At 47.3% G+C, this 22,535-nt stretch overlaps 4 protein-coding genes across 6 annotated transcripts in view; 1 reads left to right on the top strand and 3 right to left on the bottom strand.

The window, feature by feature from the left end:
• Positions 1 to 1,006, top strand: part of smyd1a (SET and MYND domain containing 1a) — a 5,350-nt gene extending 4,344 nt beyond the window's left edge. The window contains 5 exon segments of the mRNA XM_053410693.1: positions 1 to 71; positions 154 to 240; positions 324 to 487; positions 650 to 818; positions 902 to 1,006. The exon segment at positions 1 to 71 is cut by the window's left edge and continues 84 nt beyond it. Coding sequence (XP_053266668.1) covers positions 1 to 71; positions 154 to 240; positions 324 to 487; positions 650 to 818; positions 902 to 1,006 — 596 coding nt within the window.
• Positions 1,007 to 1,369: 363 nt separating this feature from the next.
• dqx1 (DEAQ box RNA-dependent ATPase 1) lies at positions 1,370 to 9,055 on the bottom strand. 2 transcript variants are annotated; one of them, XM_053411154.1, is made up of 12 exons: positions 8,758 to 9,055; positions 7,985 to 8,332; positions 7,640 to 7,833; positions 6,657 to 7,101; positions 5,604 to 5,912; positions 5,404 to 5,503; positions 4,933 to 5,091; positions 4,250 to 4,441; positions 4,039 to 4,164; positions 3,173 to 3,363; positions 2,387 to 2,577; positions 1,370 to 2,161 (listed from the first exon to the last, which is right to left on the bottom strand). In XM_053411154.1, the coding sequence occupies exons 2-12, from the start codon at positions 8,291 to 8,293 to the stop codon at positions 1,966 to 1,968; spliced, it is 2,412 nt and encodes an 803-aa protein (XP_053267129.1). In that variant the 5' UTR covers positions 8,294 to 8,332; positions 8,758 to 9,055; the 3' UTR covers positions 1,370 to 1,965. The 2 variants fall into 2 exon arrangements, with proteins under 2 accessions (XP_053267129.1, XP_053267128.1); XM_053411153.1 differs by lacking the exon at positions 8,758 to 9,055 and having other exon boundaries at positions 7,985 to 8,721.
• Positions 9,056 to 9,775: 720 nt separating this feature from the next.
• On the bottom strand, positions 9,776 to 14,872 carry thnsl2 (threonine synthase-like 2). 2 transcript variants are annotated; one of them, XM_053411173.1, is made up of 10 exons: positions 14,746 to 14,872; positions 14,090 to 14,187; positions 13,258 to 13,485; positions 12,992 to 13,186; positions 12,318 to 12,470; positions 11,786 to 12,025; positions 10,990 to 11,138; positions 10,524 to 10,649; positions 10,263 to 10,417; positions 9,776 to 10,100 (listed from the first exon to the last, which is right to left on the bottom strand). In XM_053411173.1, the coding sequence occupies exons 3-10, from the start codon at positions 13,478 to 13,480 to the stop codon at positions 9,884 to 9,886; spliced, it is 1,458 nt and encodes a 485-aa protein (XP_053267148.1). In that variant the 5' UTR covers positions 13,481 to 13,485; positions 14,090 to 14,187; positions 14,746 to 14,872; the 3' UTR covers positions 9,776 to 9,883. The 2 variants fall into 2 exon arrangements, with proteins under 2 accessions (XP_053267148.1, XP_053267147.1); XM_053411172.1 differs by lacking the exon at positions 14,746 to 14,872 and having other exon boundaries at positions 14,090 to 14,646.
• A 152-nt stretch (positions 14,873 to 15,024) lies between these two features.
• Positions 15,025 to 22,009, bottom strand: tbc1d13 (TBC1 domain family, member 13). Its single transcript, XM_053411185.1, has 12 exons — positions 21,813 to 22,009; positions 20,290 to 20,363; positions 20,153 to 20,193; positions 19,514 to 19,575; positions 19,080 to 19,179; positions 18,891 to 18,973; positions 18,618 to 18,777; positions 18,257 to 18,467; positions 18,011 to 18,174; positions 17,624 to 17,784; positions 17,476 to 17,533; positions 15,025 to 17,027 (listed from the first exon to the last, which is right to left on the bottom strand). The coding sequence occupies exons 1-12, from the start codon at positions 21,833 to 21,835 to the stop codon at positions 16,962 to 16,964; spliced, it is 1,203 nt and encodes a 400-aa protein (XP_053267160.1). The 5' UTR covers positions 21,836 to 22,009; the 3' UTR covers positions 15,025 to 16,961.
• Positions 22,010 to 22,535: the final 526 nt, after the last annotated feature.

Raw genomic sequence — 22,535 nt, 5'->3', positions numbered from 1 at the left:
AGTGCAGCTGTGAGCACTGCAGCCATCACACCAAGGACGAGCTGATGATGGCCGCGGCCGAGGGAAGCAAAGTGAGTGAGACCGGATACAACTCTCAGATCCAGATTCTCCTCATGTCTCAGCTTCTTCCTCGTGGTTGTGCTTTGCTCTCAGGCCGATGAGGTGAAGGAGGTGACGGCCTTCAGTGAAGATTATCTGGAGAAGATCGAGACGTCTCGCGTTGAGGGCGATTATCATCACGTACGTCACATCAGCTTCTCTTTGATCATCCCTCCTCCTTCTGTCTGTCAGTCGTGTCTGTGCTCCTGTGTCCGTGGTCTCAGGTGGTGAAGCTGTGCACTGAATGTCTGGAGAAGCAGGAGAACGTTCTGGCCGACACGCACCTCCTCAAGCTGCGTGTGCTCAGCGTGGCCAGCGAGGTGCTGTCCTACCTGCAGTCCTTCTCTGAGGCGGCCGACTACGCCCAGCGGATGGTGGAGGGATACACGTGAGTCCGGGCTCCTACACCCTGCGTACAGACAGTGAACCCATGTCTGAAACCTGTCTTCTGTGTACTGACCAGCAGGGGGCGACTCCACTGGGAGTTTCTATAGAAGTCTATGAGAATAATGACTCTGAATCAGACCTGATCCTCCGCTTCTCTCTTCAGGAAGTTGTATCACCCTAACAACGCCCAGCTGGGCATGGCCATCATGCGGGCGGGGGTCACGCTCTGGCACGCTGGTCAGATTGAGGCGGGCCACAGGATGATCTGCACGGCCTACGGGATCCTCATGGTCACACACGGACCAAACCACGCCATCACCAGAGACCTGGAGGTAAAGCACACATCTGTCACATGTGGAAGTTTCTTCACGTCATTATCTCAGAGCTGCACTCAGTTTCCTCTTCCTGGTTCCAGTCCATGCGAGCGCAGACGGAGATGGAGCTGAAGATGTTCAGGGAGAACGAGGTGGTGTACCACAGCATGAGGGACGCCGCTCTGAAGAGCCCCCCCACCTGTTAACTGGAGCTTCACGACCAGACGGTCCTCTGGATCACCAGACACGTGCAGAGGCAACACAACTCGCTGTGTGTACGCTTTCTACAATAAAACACTAACAAAACAGGTCGTGGTCATTGAAACACAAAGACGTGATTCAGAATAACTGATTCTTCATATTATTGATGGTCAGATTTTTTATTATGATCCGTGAACGCCGTTCAAACCTCATCACATCATTTACTGAAGCTACTTATCCAATCGTCTGGGATGTGATTCAAACGTGGTTCACTCCCGGGTCGAATGGGCCTTTTAAAAATCTGTACATGATCTCAAATACAACAGTTATTATTTTACAGACAGTGAAATGAAAAACAATGAGCAGACTTTTCCAAACATGAAAAAATCTCTTTATTTAAAGCTCATTCTGCGTCCTGATAAAAAATCCACTTTACAAAGATTTCTCACTGTCGACAAAGTCGGGAAAAGAACCAACGCAGGAAAAATCTAACTTTTAAAAAGTTTATCAAAAAGCTGAAAATAGAAGCTGTGACATCACGGCTGCAGTTTCATCACAGTGAGGAACCATCTGATCTGTAAAGGTCAAAGGTCGCATACGAAGGAGTTTCAGTGTAATACTTTAAATACAAAAGGATTCGTCAGTGTTTGATAAATTATTACGCCTCCCTTCATTTTTCCAGTTTTTGATTCAAACATATTTCTCTGTGACTTTAGTGTCGACATAACAAACAGTGAGAACAATGATTGAATCGTTACAACTCCCTCATTAAATTAAACAATATTTAAAATAACATTAAAATGTACAATGAAGACAAACAGCACGACAACAGTTTGAATATTTCCCAGAGTCTCTGTGAACACGATATATCAACACACTTCTGTACATTAGAGTTTTCAGTAAAATCTCAGACGGGACAATAAAGTGACGGCGGTGACGTGTTCTCCTGAGCGGCGGCTCCGTCTCATTGGACGACGCAGAGGTCGGTGCCGGACTCGTTGTCTCCCGGCCCGGCAGCGTCCCTGTGAGTCCTGCCGGGCTGGGCCGGGCCTCCGTCCCGCTCGTAGCCCTGCAGGTTCGTCCTCAGCTCCGTCAGCTGCTCCTTACCGTCACTGGACGGCAGGTTCTCCAGGTAGTACTGAGGCGTCAGCTCCACCAGCCTGCGTCAGGAGAGGAGAGGCTTTTATCAACTGGACTTCTACAGACATAATACAACACGTCAGTGGGACGAGGCTTTCACTTTGATGACAGAATACTGTCTCAAGTAGTCCCAGGCGCCCCCTGGAGGCAGGATGCGATAGCTTAGCTTAGCACAAGCTGTGTGAAAGCAGCAGGACATGACACATCTAAACCGTCACCACTCAGCCTCTCACAGCTCCACTCACATCTGGGGATGGACCTCGGAAGCGATGCGGATGCAGTTGTCTCGTGAGATGGTGAACTGGTGGTAGAGCACCCAGTCGGGGGGGGCAGGGCAGGGCTGGCGACAGCGGTAGGAGGAGAACGGGTGCAGGTGAGCGACGTGGCGGTGAGAGAGCAGCAGGTAGTTCCCTGATCCGTCCACGTCGTGAGCCAGCTGAGCCGGAAGAGGACAACTTCAGATGACTTCACAAACAACACACCGTCACAAGATAGACACAACTGCACAGCTGCTCATATGAACACTCTTTAAAAAGTTAAATCGATACAAACGCAGAATATTTTAATTGTGATGAAAACTAGTCAATAAATAAACACATTAAAATGTAAAACATAAATAAAGATGGACGACAGGAGGGTTTCATTAAATTGAAGCCAAACCGTTTGGATCGCCCCCTGGTGGCTGGCTGCAGAATATGTCAGAAACCCCTCCATGTAAGTAGATGGGACATGAACCAAACTAATCACGTTGAATAAAATCTAAGGAAGAGAGCATCGTCCATCTTTACTTATTCTGTGATACTTCATCGATACGTATATTTTCCCTTTGACCTTTAATCTTGATATCATTTTTTATTAATACTCCAGTGGAGATGTCAGAACTTTAGGATTCCTCTTATTAACATTAAGTAAGAACATGAATCTCTGGAGGCAGCTGTCACTGGAGACGACTCAGGAGCCGATCACCTCGACTCCAGAGACGCCAGCAGCTCAACGTCCACAACACAACCCTGAGGAAACCGGTTGTTTACTTTGAGGAAGAATCCTGAGATGAGCGCACGCTTGATATTCGTGCAGTTGTCCTGACACCCGAAAGCAGGAGGAGAAACAGGAAGCTCGATTCGCTGCATCACCTCCAGCAGCTCCGCCCTGATCACCGCCGCCAGCCGCAAGGAGGCGGGGCTGAGGAAGTTTGTCGTGCACCACGACTCGTCCCGATTATCTGACCAGACAAAGACCGAAGTTCACTCAATAACTCATCTGTTGTTTTATGGATTAAAGTCGACACTGTCAACAACCAGGGTTTCATCGAAAACACTGTGAACACTCCTGATTGGCTAATGCTGATATTGCTAAAATAAACAAACTCCATATCGGTCCAAACCTTCTTCTTCTAAACTTCACTTGTTCTATATAAACATCAGCAACCACGTTTCTACAGCTGCTTTCAGACAAGAACTAAACAGACGTGTTGCTGTTGTGTTGCTGTTGTGTTGCTGTTGTGTTCCTGTTGTGTTCCTGTTGTGTTGCTGTTGTGTTGCTGTTGTGTTGCTGTTGTGTTGTTGTTGTGTTGCTGTTGTGTTGCTGTTGTGTTGCTGTTGTGTTGCTGTTGTGTTCCTGTTGTGTTCCTGTTGTGTTCCTGTTGTGTTCCTGTTGTGTTGCTGTTGTGTTCCTGTTGTGTTGCTGTTGTGTTGCTGTTGTGTTCCTGTTGTGTTCCTGTTGTGTTCCTGTTGTGTTCCTGTTGTGTTCCTGTTGTGTTCCTGTTGTGTTGCTGTTGTGTTGCTGTTGTCTGAACATGTCAATCTGCTGCTGCTTCACAAACTCTAACTACAGGAAACGTCCGGAGCCTATTCCCCGTGTGGAAGCAGCTGGTGTGTGTGAGTCGTGGTGGACCTACGCTCAGTGAAGGCTTTGTAGATGTTGATGAGCGTCATGTGATCTCCCTCCGGGTGCATCAGAGATCTCCAGTGTGTGACGGCAGCTTCCTCTCGGCTGGATTCCACCGCCATGAAACACGATGGTGCTGAAGACAAGAGACGGATTCAGACCACGACAGCGGCTGGAAATTCATTTCCCACTTTGTTTAAAAGACGTGAGTGTTCAGGTACCAGTGAGCATGGCAGCTATCGTGAGCAGCTCGTCCACGCAGTCGTACTCGCAGGCGGCGATCAGAGCTTTAGCCAGCGATGGTTCCAGTGGCAGCTCCGACATTATGATGCCGACCTCCGACAGGTTCCCATCATCGTCCAGCGCTGCCAGGTAGTCCAGGTCCTCCAGGGCCTGCATGAGAGCCTCCGGGGCTGAGAGGCAGGTTCAGGGTTCAGTGGACTGGTTGTTATTATAAAGATGGACGACATGTCGGGTCCTAGAGTGAAGCCAAGGCTCCTGGTCTGCCCCCTAGTGGCGGTCTGCTGTCTTCTCATAAAGGTTTCTGTCATTTTAGGTCGTTCTTATCGCTACAGGATGTCATGGTCACTTGGTCACTTGGTCACATGGTCACTTGGTCACTTGGTCACATGGTCACATGGTCACTTGGTCACATGGTCACTTGGTCACATGGTCACATGGTCGTCACTCTCATCAACACACAATATAGTTCTTCATGATCTGAAACTGTTACGTGGAGAAACTATCTGACCCGATTTATACATAAACATATTTCAAATCAGACCCATGGTAACTGGTTGTTTCCTGCTGTTGACCATCTTTGAGCTAAGCTAACAGTTTGTTCTCTTATATCTAACATCATCTCTACTTTAAAACCTCAAATCCCTTGGAACCCTGCTGGTACCTGGTCTGTCCAGGAACTTGCACTGTCCCATGTCGGCAATATCCAGCCTCTTGAGCAGGAGCACGAGGTGGCTGAGGTTCTCCTCCACCACCCCCGGACAGTGAGCCTCCGCCATCCCATCCTCGTACACAGACCGGGGGTACAGACGGAGACACAGCCCTGAAGAGCAGGAGACAACAGTAAACAAATTACTTTGAATAATTAATTTAATCCATGAAATCAATATTTTATTACCAATTATTAACCATATCTGAAAGGTCAAACAAATCTACGTAACCTAAAATGAACATTTAACAGAGTGAAATTCAAAGCTCCAGTGTAATTCAGGATTCTCCCTCCGGGTGTCGCTAGAGTCAAACATTCTCAAATCTGACGTGAAGCTTTAAAATCAGTTGTGGTGAATCTCAGGGTAAGAGTCTGCACGCAGGTGTATCCGCTGGGGACCAGGATCCCCCCCCGGCCTCCACCTACCTGGAAGGAGACTGTTGACTCTCTGAGCTCTCATGTCCGCCTGGTGTTTGCTGATGGGCCTCAGGACCTGAGAGTTTGCTCTTATCTGTGGGTTGTAAACCTGAAGGAGACGATGACAACATGAAACTGTCTCAGACTCTTTAAACTTCAGAAGGTTTTGTGTTTAGCTTGTTTAGCTCAAAATAAAATCCTCAACCTACAGTTTTGAGTTGAAGACCCGTGTCGATGACGTATCGGACGCTCGGCAGAGAGAAGGACGCCTCGGACAAAGTGTCGGTGACGATGACCTTCCTCTTGAGGGCCGGACCTCCTGCTCCGGGCGCCGAGCCGCCCTCCCCCCCCGCGGAGCCGCCGACCCCTCTGAGCGTAGAGGGTTCAGGGTCGGACTCGTAGACCCTCTGTGTCAGTCCAGCCAGTCCGGCGTGAAGAGGGACGATCCTGAGAGAACCGAGCTGAGGACTCAGAGCAACGCACTCCTTCTCCAGCAGGGCGGCGCACTCTTCAATTTCCTGCACGGACAAAAGAAGAAGGAAAGAGAGCGGAGAGTCCGTGTTTTAACCGTAAACCATAAATAAAGATGGACGACATGACGGCTCCCAAAAGTGAAGCCAAATCCTCCTGATCGCCCCCTGGTGGCTGGCTGAGGTACAGCTCATAACCCCTCCTCCTCCAAGTTAGCAGATGGGACATGGACCAAACTAAATAAATCAAGTAGACGTTAAATAAATGTTTCTCAAAACATTTGTAGTTTTAGTTCAGGTTGAACATATCCTTATGGCTGGGGGGGGGGGGGGGGGGGACGTCCTCAGGTTTCTGTCCACAGGACAACGTGTTTCTATTTCTAAAGAAAAACTGGTTGAACCAAACTTCTCTCAGTCGGAGTTTCACACCTTTGTTGTGTTTGAGTTAAACCAGAACACGAGACACCAGAGACTTCTCAGGTGGACGTGTCCTAGTTCACACACACACACACACACACACACACACACACACACACACACACACACACACACACACACACACACACACACACACACACACACACACACACACACACACACACACACACACACACACACACACACACACACACACACACACACACACCTCATTAAACTGAACTCCCTTCGTCAACACCTCCGGCTCCTTCACAGGTTTAACGACTCACACTTTATCGAGTAAGAACATGTGAATCCTCGAGTTACGACCTCGTTAGTAAACAACAGTTTGGATGTGATTTATAAATCTTGTACCTGAGCACTCGCCAGGAACACCATCACATCTCCTGTCTCTCCTCTTCTGTGAAGGTCTAACACCATGTGACAGGCGGCGGCTAGCGGCTCCTTCCCAGAGGGCAGCTCTCTGTACAGCGTCTCCACGCTCTGCACCGCCTCCTCCCCCCCGCCACCGGCCTCCTTCTCCTGGTCTCCGGTCGCAGCCTCAGCGAGGACACTGTCCAGAGAGAGGTGAGGGACGGCGTCTCCCAGGAAGCCAGAGAGGCGAGGCGCCAGCATGGGGTGAGTGAGGAGAACCACCCGGAAGTTGTCGGGCCTCTGGCGGCACACGTCGCACAGCAGGCCCAGCAGCACGTCGGTGGACATGGTCCTCTCCTGGAGCTCGTCCAGCACCACCACCCCGTACTGGTGCAGCAGGGGGTCGGACATCATCTCCTCCAACAGGAGCGTGTCGCTGACAAACCTGAAGAATCAAAACCAGTCAAACCATTGAAAACATCAACAGCAAAGAGTTTGACTGAAACTCGACAGAAATACTTTAAGTTGCCCCGAGAAAAACTGTTCATCAATTCCAAAAAATCTGAAATCTGAACCTCACTAATAAACATGTTGTGTTCAGTTTGTAAGAATAAGAAGTTTTGGTTTTACAGAAGTTAAACCCTGAAATCATTTCTCTGTACATATTTAGATTGACAGAATAAAGACTGAGCTGTGGTGAATAGATGATCCTGGTTCAGGTTCAGCTGACGACTCTGAATTCAACCACAGTAAAAATACATCTCTGTTGCTTGTTCACTCGTTCCCTTGTTCCCTTGTTCCCTTGTTCACCTGTTCCCTCGCTCACTTGCTCTCTGAGTCATGTGATTGTGACACCTCTGTGACTAACAGGCGGTTCTTGTTCTAACCATGAAACACCACCCGGACGCTCGGTGTGATTTGGTTCAGTCCGCTCTCATGTGGTCACGTGACTCAGAGAATGGACACGTGAACAGAGCAGTCACCTGAGCAGGGTGTCGGGTGTGCAGCTGTCGTCATGTGACACCCTGTAGCCCACCTCCAGACCCAGGCTGAGGTCCATCTCATCGGCCACACGGAGGGCGAGGCTCACGGCCGCGGGCGCGTGGGGCTGCGAGCAGCACACCAGGCCCTGGCAGAACTCGTATGACAGAGCGTACTCCACACACCACTGAGGCACCTGCAGGGAGGACGTCAGGGTCACTGAGGACGTTAGGGACCAGGTCCTCAACACTTAACACAACGTCTCGCATCAGTATCTCACTATTTAATAAAAACATGGACTTGTCTGATGAGGACATGTGATGGTGGATCAGCTGAGCTGTGGTTACCTGGGTGCTCTTCCCACTGCCACTGGGAGCACTGAGCAGCACCATGCTGTGACTCTCCAGACGCTCCAGCAGACTGGGCCTCAGCCTCCACACGGGGAGCTGCTGCCTCTGCTCCAGCAGCGAGTAGTACCGGGACGAGAAGGGCAGGCTGTCGTACGGGTTCACCTCCAGGTCCCCGAGACCCTCGTCCTCTCCGTCCCCTCCGTCCACTCCATCGTCCAGCTCCCCGGAGAGGAAGGAGGACACGGAGAGGGAGTCCGGGGCCGGGGAGGAGGAGGTGGTGGAGGGCTTCACTGGGGGCGATGCCATCTTCAGGAGAGGGTGAAGGAGTGAGGGGCGAGAGACGACCTGCAGACAGGAAGTGACATCACACGTGAACACAGCACGTTTGAAATGTAGTTTCAACTTAATAATATCCAGCAATATCCATAATAGACATTTAACCAGAGTCTCCACCCAGATGTTTGACATTAATAACACGAACTATCAACAGGAAGACGAGCAGAATGTTTCTCTGTGAGCATCTCACCCGGGTGGAGACAAACAGAGGATGGACAAAAGAAGCAAACCTGTTTATTCCACTGTGATGATATCTGAGTGAAGATGAATATAAATATGATGTTATGACAATCTGTCCTTCAGATGAAAAAACTGTCTTTATGTTTATTTCCATTTGATATTTAAACAACTGACGGTCACACGCACATGAAAACAACACACAGACACATACAAACACACACACACGCACACACACAGACATGGTGGACACGCACCGATGAGACGTGGCCTCAGCCTGGAGACATGTCAGCGGACAGGTGAACAATCGAACCCGGAACACTCTCTCCTCCCTCGGCCTCGCTGCTGCTGTCGTGTCCGCTCGCTCCTCCGGGTCCCGCCCTCACACACCGGAAACCCCGGCTCAGTCCTCCCGGTTCCTCCCGGATCCTCCCGGTCTGTCCCAGTCGGTCCCGGGTCGTCCTCCCGGTTCCTTCCTGGCTACTGACGGACAACAGACGCAGCTTCAGCGAACAGCCGCCATGTTGGATACAGAGCTGTCAAGGCTCGTGTTACATTCAGGGACCCTCAGAATAGACAGGGACATCCCAGCGCTGACCCCTGGTGGCTGACCGCAGTATTGACTATAAACCTCTATGTTTAATATACCACATAACCACGAGGGGTCACTTTATTTCCTTCACACTACAAAACACAGTACATTTACAATAAATCTCAATATTAAAGTTATTAAATATTATATTATTTAAAGACCAGTTCCTGGATCTGTCACACTGAGGATGCGTCCTTCAGAGGACGTCACATTCATCCTCCAGTGGCCTCCTGGACCGTCCTCCAGTTGATGAAGATGAGTTTTATCACGTTAATCAATGATATGAAACTGTTCTACCTTAAAGCAGCAGCTTGATTAATGTGAATCTGAAGTTTGAGTGTGAACAAGGAGAAAGCTGCAGGGGGCGCTGTTTCCATCACAGATCAATTCACTGAAACCTTTTATTTTGATTAGAGAATCATTTGACAGAAGCAAAGTCTCATGTTGACCTGGAGGTCAATTATGTGTCGATCAGAAGTCAATGATTATCAATGTCCTCTGGTGGACTCCTCACAGAGGTCACAGAGGTCACCTGTCGTAAGACACTGGAGACACATTTACACTGGTAATAAAGTTGTGTGAGGAAGATGCTGAGTGCTTTGTGCTTTATGATGTAACTGAGCTGATGTGGTGTGAAGTTGTGGAACTCAACAAACCAAAGTCCAGCAAAGAGACAACAACAGTTAGTGATCATCTTTTACTGGATCCAGATAAGAAGGTACATAGATCAGGACCTGAGTCACATGACCTCAGTCAGGGAATCTACAGTTTCATCACATCCTTCATTAGAGTTAAATGACTCGTTTTTTCCTGGAGACGCTCACAGCCTGGATCTTCTCCCTCAGGGTCTGCTCCCAGTCTTTGCACCAGTCCGGGCTCCGCTCCAGGATCTGGTATCGAGTGGGTAACTTGTCCAGCGCCTGCACTGCCTCAGGTAGGTCAAAGGTCAGGCCGGCCCGCTGCACCGCGGCCTGGAACTTGGCTGGAGAGGCTGTCGCGATGTAACACCTGCAATAGAAGACTGAGAAGTGACTTCTAGGACTGGAGGAGAAGTAGAGGAAAGGTCAATGATTGGCTAAACTAAGACGTGACCATGGTGAACACTGACATGCTACATTAGCATTTAGCTCACTCCAGATTTAGCTCATTTTGTGTGTATGTGGCTCTGACCTGTTGATTCCAGGGCGAGGAGGACAGTGGTAGTGCTGCCAAACAGCCACAGCTGAGTGAGGACACAGGACGTACTGGTTCTCATCCCAACATCTCCTCATGGTCTCCAGGATCCCGTCATCACTCACTGTTCCAGTCGATAAAACCTGTGACAGCTGGAGATAGAGCAGGTGGAGAGGACATGACAGTGTGTGGGTGGTGGGAGGTGAAGACACAGAACCACACTGGAGGTTTGAGCAGTAAATGGGGAACGATGGATACCAGCTTGCGGTGGTTTTCAGGCAGAGAGTATTTATGAGTGTTCTGAAATTCTTCCATCATGATCTTCACTGAGGCTCCGTCTCTGTCCAGCAGAAGCCAGAACACTCGCTCCATGTTGTACGGATCCTACAGAAGAAAGAACAACGTCAGTGGATCCACAGATCTGATGCAGGAGGTCAGAACCACTGGGGCTGTCGCTGGAACTCATCTCGGTGAAGATAAGCTGAACAGATAAAGAAATAGTTAATAAATCTGTTATTTGTGTGCAGATGAAACCAACAGGACACAAAGTGTTAGTTATTGATCTTTAGATTTATATGTTCAGCTCATTTTACACAAACATGAGAAAGATACGAAACTTCTCATCTGACTCGGAAAGTCACAAAATGATGAATTATTATCTAGTTCACTTGAAGTCTCATTGATCAGTAACTGTACAGTGTGTGGAGCTGTGGAGCCTCAGTACCTGGATATCTATGGCGGGGGCCAGTGTTTGTGTGACGTTGGCGGCCATGGAAAAGTCCCCTTCGGTTACGGCCCTGTGAACCACGTCGTTAGAGTTCACCATGGCCACCAGCTTCAGGGGGACGCCCATTCGCTTGACGAGGAGTCCAGCTGAGAGAAGAACAAACGTGTTCTGTACAACTCTATTAACTGTACACATATTGTGTGTGTGTGTGATTCAAATCTGTGCAGGAATATCTTACACAGGGACATTCTACAAACTAAAGGGAATAAAACACTCGCTGTTACAGTTTCTAGTCTTTTCTTTACTTACTTCAACTTTGTAGGAAATAAAGACGCAGACTTCTTTCACTGGTGATTCTTATTTAACGACAAATATTAAATCAAGCAGTTTTCAGACATGAACGTGAACTCATGTCAGGATTTTGAGGTTGTTTGGATTATATGGAGACTAATCATTTACTTTATTCTGTATTTTCGGGGTAAAGACCCAGAAAGAGCTCCTGACGTCTGTTTCACGGTGGATTTTAATGAAAGTATCTTTATTTTCATTCAGGGGCCCCATTTTCCAGATGTGAAAATATAATTAATAATATATTAAATATGATATTAAATGTGAATCTCGATATCGCCCTCAAAACCTGGTTGTGCTCTGATTGGTTGTCGTGAAGTAAGACGACCAAGCGCTGCATCTGCTTCTTCTTCATGTTTCATATCAGGATTGTTCACTGTGAGCAGCTCCTGTGAGAGCTGCTGGAGACACGTGAGCATCGAACCCGGACGTGTGTAGAACTCACCGGCGATGTTCCCTGCTCCTCCTGTGGGCACCACCACCTCCAGCTCAGGCAGAGCAGCCCCGGCCTCGCTCTGCCCGGCTCCGCTCAGCTCCAGGTAGGCGTAGATGAAGTGGGCGAGCTGGATCATGACTCTGGACCAGTTCACCGAGTTGAGGCTCATGACCCCGTGAGACTTGACCAGCTCCTGATCCGCAAACAGGCGCCGCAGAGGCTGGTCGATGTCATCAGAGCTGCCGTCGGCTGCGGAGACCAAACTGTGAAAAACAAGAATCCACTTCCTGTGGTGGTTTGTTTCCACCAAGTTCAGCTTCTGTGGTTTTTCCAGTTTCACATGAGGTCACCTCGACCTTTGACCCCCCACATTCTAATCACTTCAAATCTTTGAGTCTCAGTAAACATTTGTCTCAAAGTTCTAGAAATCCCCTCGAGGTGTTCTCAGCACATCGTGTTCACAGAGATGAGACGGACATTTTCTACCAGGAATGAAACTCATTTTATCACCGCAGCACCGTTATTGTTTTGAATTGCTCACCTGCAAACACGTGGACGTTGTCCTCCAGGCAGGTGGTCATGTGTTTCTCTTGGACGGGGGTGATGCGTCCCTGAGGGTAAACCACCACCAGGTCCAGTCCTGACAGACCTTTAGCGCTCTGGATGGCCGAGCCGCCCGTGTCCCCGGAGGTTCCTGGGGACGTGATGGTTTTAATTCAACAGGACTCATTGATTCCACATTCAGAGTTTATTAAGCAGGAGAATAGAATCTGCATGTTTTATAAAATAATAAGTGAAGTAGGACGACATCAGCTGGAATAAAAGATCACGTGCTGGTGTTTCTCTGGGTTTCATCTTCCTGAGGAATGTTTTTCTGATATCTGTGCTCAGAGTTATGACTCGTGTTGATAAACGGGTCAAACTCCATCTCCACTCCCCCCCCCCCCCCCCGCCTGCCGTCTCATCAGAACTCCTCTAGAGCCGACAAGGACAGACATCCAAACCTTAGCTGCAGCTGAGCACGTGGACCCAGCCAAGAAGATTTAACGAGAAACTGTGAATAAGAACTCCCTAGAGTGAAGCCAAGTCATCTGGAGCGCCCCCTGGTGGCTGGCTGCAGTATCTACCATAAACCCCATTTCCATTGATTGTTTTTTACCACTTAAACATGGACCCTGGTTTTATCACATTACGTTACAGGTGCACTTTTCTTACCCACGACAACAGTAGCTCTGCGCTTCTCTTTCTGCAGGAAGTACTCGAGGAAACGCACCGTGCAGGTCATAGCCAGGTCCTTGAAGGCCAAGGTTTCTCCATGGAAGAGCTCCAGCACGGAGAGGCCGTCCTTCAGCCGAGCGACTCGGACCACCTCAGGCAGCGAGAAGCCAGACAGAGCTTCACTGACCAGGACTGAGAGGGGGGGGTAGAGAAATGGTGATGGTGATGGTGGTGATGATGGTGATGAGGTGAAGGTCTCTCACCCTCAAGGTCCAGTCGGGGGATCAGCTGGTTGGGGATGAACAGTGAGGCGACCTCCACCACCAGCTCGGGGTAGGACCGCCCCCCCCAGCCTCTCACGGTGTCCGGGCTCAGCACCGGGACGTTCTCCGGCATGAACATCCCACCGTCCGGAGCGTAGCCTGAGAACAGCACGTCCCTGAAGTCCCATCCGTGGACACCACCACGAGTACTGCAGTACTGCATCGTACCTGCAGGGGACACGTGTGGTTACTGCAGCACAACGAGTGGAATCACAGTCCAGAGCTCCCTCATGAGACATGGGGACTGGTCACTATATGAACCAGTGATGTACTGGTCTGAGACCGTGACTGGTCAGATTGATGTATTATTACATATTATACAAATAGAGTGCACCGTACATGGTCGCTCTGTGTGTCCTGCACCAGATGGGTCAAAAGCAGAGGTTACATTTCCCTACCTGAATGTGTTTGGGACAAATAAATGCATCTTAATCTTAATCTTAATCTTAGTTTGGACTCACGGTTCAGCTGCTGGGGATCATGCATCAAGTCAGTGTTTCCTCTGCTGCACCTTCCACTCACCACGTGACACCAGCAGGTGTGATCTCCTTCTACAACTGTTTCTATAAACTTATAAACAACTGTCTCTATAACTTTATATACAGTCATTGGTTCTAATAGGAAGTCCGCTCATTTCTTTAACAATAAATAATATGTAATAACAATCATTATAGAAGCTAACAGTTACATTATAACTGTTTAAAGAATCTGCTCCGATCAGAGAACATCAAGACGTGTGCATGTGTGAGTGTGTGTGTGTGTGTGTGTGTACCTGGTCGATCAGCTGTTCAGTGGGACCGTCACGAACTGATCCGTGCACCACAGCTGCTGCTCGGGTGTTTCCGCTGCTCGGTCCGGTCAGAGCTTGGTCTACACATAGATATCTATATAGATATATATATATATATATAAAGGCTAGATGTCTCATCCGCGTTTCCGGTCAACGGAGTCGAACGTCCGCACATGGCGGCCATCTTGCCACAGGCAGCTCGCCCCATAGATATATAAAGGCTTTATAGACTTTATATATATCTATGGCTCGCCCACCCATAACATTGTGTTAGTAGTGGTACATGTAGTTTTTAAATAAAAAAAACTCTTGATGTATATTTGTAAAGGGAAATTTTGTACATATATAGAACACTATTCTATTTTTTTAGAAAATAACATAATTATTCATAAGTATGCAGTGTCATAACTACATCTCTGACGTTTATAACAAACCTAACCGTTTAAAAATCGGTTGAGAATTTAGCAAGTTATGGTTATTTTAAAAGTACATGTACCACTACAACACAATGTTATGGGTGGGCGAGCTGCCTGTGGCAAGATGGCCGCCATGTGCGGACGTTCGACTCTGTTGACCGGAAACGCGGATGAGACATCTAGCCTTTATATATATATCTATATATCTATGGGTCTACATACCTCATCAGGTAGGCTTCTCTAAGCTCGTCTTCCGGTGCGCCACCTACTGTTCTGGCGGTGAATTGTTTTCAGCACAAACAGCTCGTAGAACCATAAATGAAAAACAGTCCGTCCGCGCGTAACCGTTATGTACTCGATGACGTCACGGACGTTGAAGAGTCGTGGGCGGCTAAAGAGCCAAAAGCTAATGCTAAATGCTAATATTAATATTAATAAAATGATCAGAACTAAATATAAACATTAGTTTCAAGACTTATTCTTGAATAAATAAAACAAGACTTTTGATTTGTACAATCTTTAATTTGAATGCAGACATGTAAAAACATACAAGTCTGAACACTGGAGACATTACAAAATGTGTTTACAAAACTGGAACCATGCAAATAGCATAAGACAGAATATTATAACCCTCAGAAAGAAATAAATACACAGAGCAAAGAGGAACATGAGGAATAATGTCAATTCTAAACACTCCCTCAAAAATATAAAAAATAACTTTCAAATGCTCAAACGTGTGTTTGTCATTTGAAAGTGAACATTGTGGACTTCAGCCCTGATTGAAGATGAACTCTAAAAGATCTTTTTACAGAAGCTCGTCTGGAACTTCTTCCACGTCCCAGTGACTGAGGATCGATGGAGCCTCAGCGTCATGTGGAGGAACAGATAATCAGAAAACTCAAGAATAAAGTCGTAATGTGATGAGAATAAAGTTTTAATGAGTGAAGACAGAAGATTTTAAGAATTTAGAATATAGGACAATCAAGGAAAAGAAAAGAAACGTTATTTAAGTAAATAGTTAGCTGTGGAAACTAATTTTAACAGAGAGACTGATCTTCTGTATTTATCATCTTATAAGCTGGGAGCTAGAATCAGAGGATTTCTGTTTCCTTCCAGTGACACGATGCTGATCCTGGACATGCTCAGCTCCAGAGAGGGTCCTCTCCTCCGTGTCACCACAGGAGCTGTGACTCTGGTTAAACTCTGGATCATCTGAAGGATGAGTAACGCAAACACAATGAACCTGAACACAACAGTGGAAGAGTCTGAATACTTCTGTACACAACAGCCGTGTCTCACTTCAGGAGCAGTATCCTCCAGAGGCTGCATTCATGATGGTGCGACCACATTGTCCCATTTCAGAGGCTCCTTCCAACACGTCCTTCCACTCCCGAGCAACGAAGGATCCACAGAGTTCAAAACAAACTGGACACATGGCTGTGTGTCGTTTAAACCTTAGTTCATACCTGTGTATGAGCAGAATGTGTCTCCGTTAAATGTACTTAGCTCTAATTATCCTGAAATGCAAATCTCCAGTCACTTGTTGATGGCTACAGCTGGAATACAAACTGCTTTTGAGGTACATGTGAAGACTGTCCAGCGTTTCAACAGCGTGTTAATATTCAGATGATCCAATCTTCTGGCGCAGGAAAGGAAAAATCATGAGCCTTCCATGCCCTGCCTCACTGCTCAGGATGGTTTACAAAAATTATTATAAAATTCTAGAAATGAGAAATACTTAATTTTCCCTGGAAACGTGGCCTCTGCCTCCTCTGGGCCTCAGTTTCACACAGACACTGATCATCCATAACTTCTCTCATGTTAGAGACATAACACTCAGACAATAAGGATTTTCAGACATAGTTATGCAACAGACCCATCACTTCTTATTTACTCATATTTAGCCAGAAACACGGTTTCCTGTTTCACGTTGGTAAACTGATAAGGCAAACATGTTCCTTACATTAAAAAGGTTCAGCTGTTAAAAATGAGAACAAACATGCACTGTTAAACCCAGTTCAACACTCAGTCGGACAGAAACATGATGGCAGCAGGAGTCTGGTCCGTTCCCGGCTTCAGTTCAAACATCAGTGAGCGCGGCTCCCTCTCCCTCAGATGTTCAGTGAGGGGTCTCGACAGCTTTCTGTGGGAGAGGAGGCTGCGAGAGGACGACCCCCGCGTACCAAGGCAACCTTTACCCATAACGCATCAAGAAGAAGGTGGCATCTCCTGCTCCTTTTGAAGAAGCAATAGTTTAATTTCAACAAGTCCTCCAGGTTTCCACAGCGGCCCCTGCTAACCACACATCGAGTTAAAGCAGGGAGCATCTGTCGTCACTGATCAAGTCCTCTCACGACACGTCTGACGTGACAAAGTTCTAACGCTCCAGCTCCCACCTACCACATCTGAGAGGAGGCACGAGGACCAGAGGGAACCGGTTAGGAGTTCTCCTGCAGATCTTTGGCCTTCGTCAAGATGGTGTGGACGTCTGAGATGGGGTAATCCTGAGAGGAGGAAAGACAAGAGATCAGCCTGTGTGAATATGAAGCTGAAACGAACAAGGTGTAAAAGACTCAGAATCAGCTGCAGTTGAAGAGTGAAGCTGAACTGAGATCAGTTCAAAAGACTCTGAAGTTATTAAAAACCAGAGATTATCTCCAACATTCAGCAGGAAACTGTGAAACATGAAGGATTCTGAGCAGTTTGGTGGATTTGTTACAGCAGCAGCTCTTCAGGTTCAGGAAGCAGAGGATCATGGGTAATATCCAGTGGGAGGACACAGTCAGAGACAACACATTGAGACACTTCATCAGACACAGAGGCCCACAGAGTTCATCACCTCGTGTGGCTGCAGGGGGCGCTGCTGCTCAGTAACAGTTACATGGTCTAGGTTTAAATGGACTGATGTATTCACTCTACTAAATACCACGTGTCATATAACAAAGGTCTTACCTGCAGTAATCTCATATTGACTGTGAAGTCTCCTGCCAGCAGATTGTCTCTGATGAGTCTGTGAACAGAGGAAATCAACGTGACTGAGATGAAGAGTCCGAGGCAGCAGATCTGATCGAGACACGGAACCAGAATCTGAGAGGCTCACATGAGCATGGCGCAGCAGACCAGGAGGAGGAAGTGGAATCGGCCCTCGTCAGAGAACAGGCTGTCCCAGATGCGGATGACGTCCGGCAGGAGAAACTCCTGAGACAACAACAGGGTCAGCCAGCGGAAAGTGAAGTACTGAGGTTTGATGTTCTGCTCTTCCTGTGAGGACGAAAGAGCAAAGTCAGGGTTTTGACTCAAGCTGTTCAAACACAAAGAGAGTCAGGATTTCTCTTCATCCAACCACCACAGAGGACCAGTGACTCCTGAGCAGATGGACAGAAGCACAGACCAGAGCTCTGTACTCTCCTCACATGATAAGCGAAGCCTACATTCCCCTCCGCAGGCGTCCGGTCTCTATCTAATCGATTCTGAGACTTGACCTCACCAGCTTGTGATAGAGCTCCAGGTCTCTCTCTTTGAGCATGGAGTACACGCTCTCCATCTTGTAGGTGATGCCGCACTGCGAGTCGTCCAGGCTCTTGATGAAGTTGTCTCTGTTCTCTGACATCAGATTGGTGAAGCAGAAGAAGGTGTCGGCCTCGGCGTGCTCTGAATAACGGAACACGGGTCACTGAGCGATTCAGAGTATTTGCGGAGGACGAAACTTCTGGGACGTTCAAACACAACCCACCGTTCCACTGACTGTTCGGATCCGTGGCGAAGGTGTAGTAAATGGGCCCGACGATCTCATTCATGCCCTGCACGTAGGCGATCCCGGGGTTGAGTTTGGCGTAGATGAAGAGGATCCGCTCCACCACCTCCCAGTGGGCCTCGCTCCCATTGGGCAGCACCTCGTACTCATTAGACGGATACAGGTTAAAGGACTTCCCAGGAGAGCTGACCTGAGGGAAGACATTTCAGGTTCTTTGAAAGAGGAACGATTCTCCCAAGACAGAAAACAATGTTTTGTAGAACATAACGTCCAGTGACCAACGTTAAAGGACTTTTTAATGATCCTTAACTCCATGACCACTGAGCACACACACACGTACATTGGTGACTCCGCTGCGGTTGCGGTTCACGGTCTGGGCCTTCAGGGTGGTCTGCTCCACCCGGCGCCGCAGCGTCTCGTACTCGTTCTGAGGATCCAGGATCAGCTGGCAGGGGTAGTCGGTGGGTCGCTGGAAAAACGCCATGTCTGGGTACAGACGCCTAGAAACATGCAAACACCACACATCTCTTTCTTTAACAGTCTTAATACCAGGTGATGGAACATGACAGGAAGTGGAAAGAACAAAGGGAAACGAGTAAAGGAAGCTTCATACCTTACATCCTTGTCGATCTGGAGCAGAATCTCATTATCTTTGAAGTAGTTATTCCACCTGCTGTCGGGGTTTGGATTTAGAGGCTGAAAAATGAAATTACACAAACAGAGAATCAGTTTCTGCTCCGGTCATGTTACACCTTGAAGCAGAGGCTCATGTGACCTGTTGATCAGAACACAGATCACTCACATGATCCTCCATGGTCACGTCCTCTCTGGAAAGGCCCAAGTTGGCTTTGGCGATACCAGGCTGGATGATCATCTCCTTTAAGAACTGGGAGTAGACGTCCCTGAGAGAAACCCGGGAGGAAGACATGAAATCAATCAACCAGTTACAGTTCATGCTACAATGTTCTGATGCTAGTTTCTCAGAGGGGGGGGGGGGGGGGGGGTCGCAGACCTGACATCGTCTGTCTTCAAACAAGGAAACTGGAGCAAAGGTTTTTAAACCTTAATAAACAGCAGCAGGTTCGGTGAGTCACAGCTGAAGTGAGTGTTCTGTACTTCTCTAATCTGCTAACAACATTAGCTAATGTCATCAGCTGATTTAGGTGTAGAGACACCAAACGATCCTTCAAATGAAAGTAAAGCAGCGTGTGATGGAACGTGAACACGTTGACTAACCTCTGCTTCTTGAGGACCGACTCCCACATCGTCTGATCGAGGGGGAGGTAATTAAGAAGGATCTGAAAAGAGGGGGAACCAATCACGAGTCACAAGTAGAAACGACTAATTCAAAACAAACTGATCAGAAACATGACATCTTGAACATCAGGGAGATAAGAACTACCTGAAATGACAGAAACCATCTATACTAGTTTCAGTCCCAGCAACTAACACTGAGGAGGCAGAGTTTATGACCTATACTGCAGCCAGCCACCAGGGGGCAAATGAGACGTTGTGGCTCCACTTTTGGGAGCCGTCATGTCCTCCATCTTTATTTGCAGTCCATGGACACGATTAGAGATGAACCAAAGACTCTCTGTATTCAGGACTCTCACTTTTTTAGTTAATTTAGGAGCTCGACATAGTTATAAATTATACATTTTGAATTTATAAACTATTTTTTACAGTTAAACCCTTGACATGCACTTTGTACAGATTAATACTCAGGGGGAAAACAATGCTGCTCACTCTTTTAATGGAGAAGTAATGTAAGTTTTCAATGAAATACTGAGAGGAGCTTTGCTCAACACTGGTTTGTATCTGATAAAAGTGAATCATTCAGAATGTGATTGTAAATCAGGAGGAAGAGTCGCTCACCTTCCAGCAAAGTGCTCGTATTCCTCCTTCAAATGGGATTCCTGGGTGGAATACAAGAAGAGGGTCAAACACAGGTGTGTAATAGAAGAACACACAACAATTATACTACACAAGATACAGGAAGATGTGGGAGTCACCATTGAAGCAGAGCTCCCTCAGAGTCTTCAGGTCAATGTGTTCTTCACTCAAAGCGACTTTGAACTCCTGTATTCTGAAACACAGATCAGAACCAGGTCAGAACCAGGTCAGAACCAGGTCAGAACCAGGTCAGAACCACTGCTCTGTAACCAGACACTTTACAGGCTACGTCTAACTTACACCTTCTAGTTTCACAGCCTCTAAATCAAAGACTGGTCTTTGTGGATTATCTTCTAACAGAGAAGAAGTTTTCTTTGACATTAAGTTCTATAACTTTAGTGACTGAAACTTTGAAGGTTGAAAACCAACCTGCTGTACACATTCTATCAGACGAGTCCTTCATTTATGATCATGTTCACCATCATCAGGTAAAATCCAAACCTTCTTTGACTGTGTCTCTTAATCATAATCTACTTCAAGGGTCTGACATGTAAACAAGTTAGTGTAATGTCTCTTGAATGCCTGAGTTTGCAAAGTGAATATTTTTGTTGTTTTCAATGAGAGTCGAGTTCAGTGTTTATTTAACAGAAGGTACTGACTGATTGTTTGTTACAGCTGGTGATATAGACCTTATACATATATATAAATATATATATATTTATAAAAAAAAAGCTTTCAATGATTGATAAGGTGTTATCAAAGCCCTAATACCTAAAGATGTAATTAAGGTTGTATATTTTATAGTGTACCCATAAACTTTAAAATAAATAGCTACGAATAAAAAGACACAAATATACATAGATTTTTTCTGCATTGTTTGTTTTGTACAACAACAGTTTTCATTTCACCAAATAAACACAGACACTGAAACAGGTTGTGTTGATGTCTCCTGCTCAGGGTTTTATTTCACATAGCATTTCTTTATTTATGATATATTAGAGGTGTCCTTCGCTGTAGAGAAAGGTGTCGTTAAATAAAACGTATTATTATTATCATGTCTGGAAAAGTCTCATATCCACGGGCCATGAATTTAATTTATCTATTAAAGAGTTGTATGGTGTTTACTCTGGTTCCCATGGAAGACAGCAGGTCCAGATGAGTTAAACACATCAGCTGATGGTTTGAGTTAGTTCCTGGTTATGGAGATCTGCACTGTGGGTCAATGTATTTACAGTAACTGACTCTTTTAATGACCAGTGTCAGGTTTAACTATTCATGAGCTGATTTACCATAAGAACAGTTCACACTGAGCTGGATGCTAGCTGTTAGCCCGAGCTGCTAGCCAGCTGCGGCTGGAGGAAGTGTGTCAGCTGATGTGCTAACAGGGAGCTAGCTGGTGAACCGACAGAGATGCTACATCAGTTAGCTTGAGAAACGCGTTGATTCTGACTTCACACGTTGAGTCTTCACCTGAACAAAAACACACAACGTGAGTGACGCGTGTTCCTGCGGCTCTTTGTGTGAACGCCTCACTTAGCTCGTGTTGTTAGCTGCTGCTAGCTAACAACAAGAGCATGAGCTAAATGAATGATTAGCACCTGGTGCTAACAGACCGTGTGTCCTGAGAGGGACAGAGTCTCACCTGTTCCTGTAGGCTGTGGACATGTCGGGACACACGGAGGACTTTCCTCCAGCTGTCTCCAGAAGGACTGAGCTACACAGGGAAGTCAAAGGGAAGTCCTGCTGCTGTCACTTCCGGTCCGTCTCCACCACGACACAGAGAGACAGACAGCACGACACAGAGAGACAGACACAGAGAGACAGACACCACGACACCGAGAGACAGACACCACGACACAGAGAGACAGACACAGAGAGACAGACACCACGACACAGAGAGACAGACACAGAGAGACAGACACCACGACACAGAGAGACAGACACAGAGAGACAGACACCACGACACAGAGAGACAGACACCAAGAGACAGAGAGACAGACACCACGACACAGAGAGACAGACACCACGACACAGAGAGACAGACACCAAGAGACAGAGAGACAGACACCACGACACAGAGAGACAGACACCACGACACAGAGACACAGACAACACGACACAGAGACACAGTCACAACGACACAGAGACACAGACACCACGACACAGAGAGACAGACACAGAGAGACAGACACCACGACACAGAGAGACAGACACAGAGAGACAGACACCACGACACAGAGAGACAGACAAAGAGAGACAGAGAGACAGACACAGAGAGACAGACACCACGACACAGAGACACAGACACAGAGAGACAGAGAGACAGACACCATGACACAGAGAGACAGACACCACGACACAGAGA

This window comes from Pleuronectes platessa, chromosome 19, assembly GCF_947347685.1.
Source record: "Pleuronectes platessa chromosome 19, fPlePla1.1, whole genome shotgun sequence".
NCBI classification, from domain to species: Eukaryota; Metazoa; Chordata; class Actinopteri; order Pleuronectiformes; family Pleuronectidae; genus Pleuronectes; species Pleuronectes platessa.
Note: the sequence above shows the minus strand (reverse complement) of the source record. Positions and strands in the feature narration are given on the sequence as shown.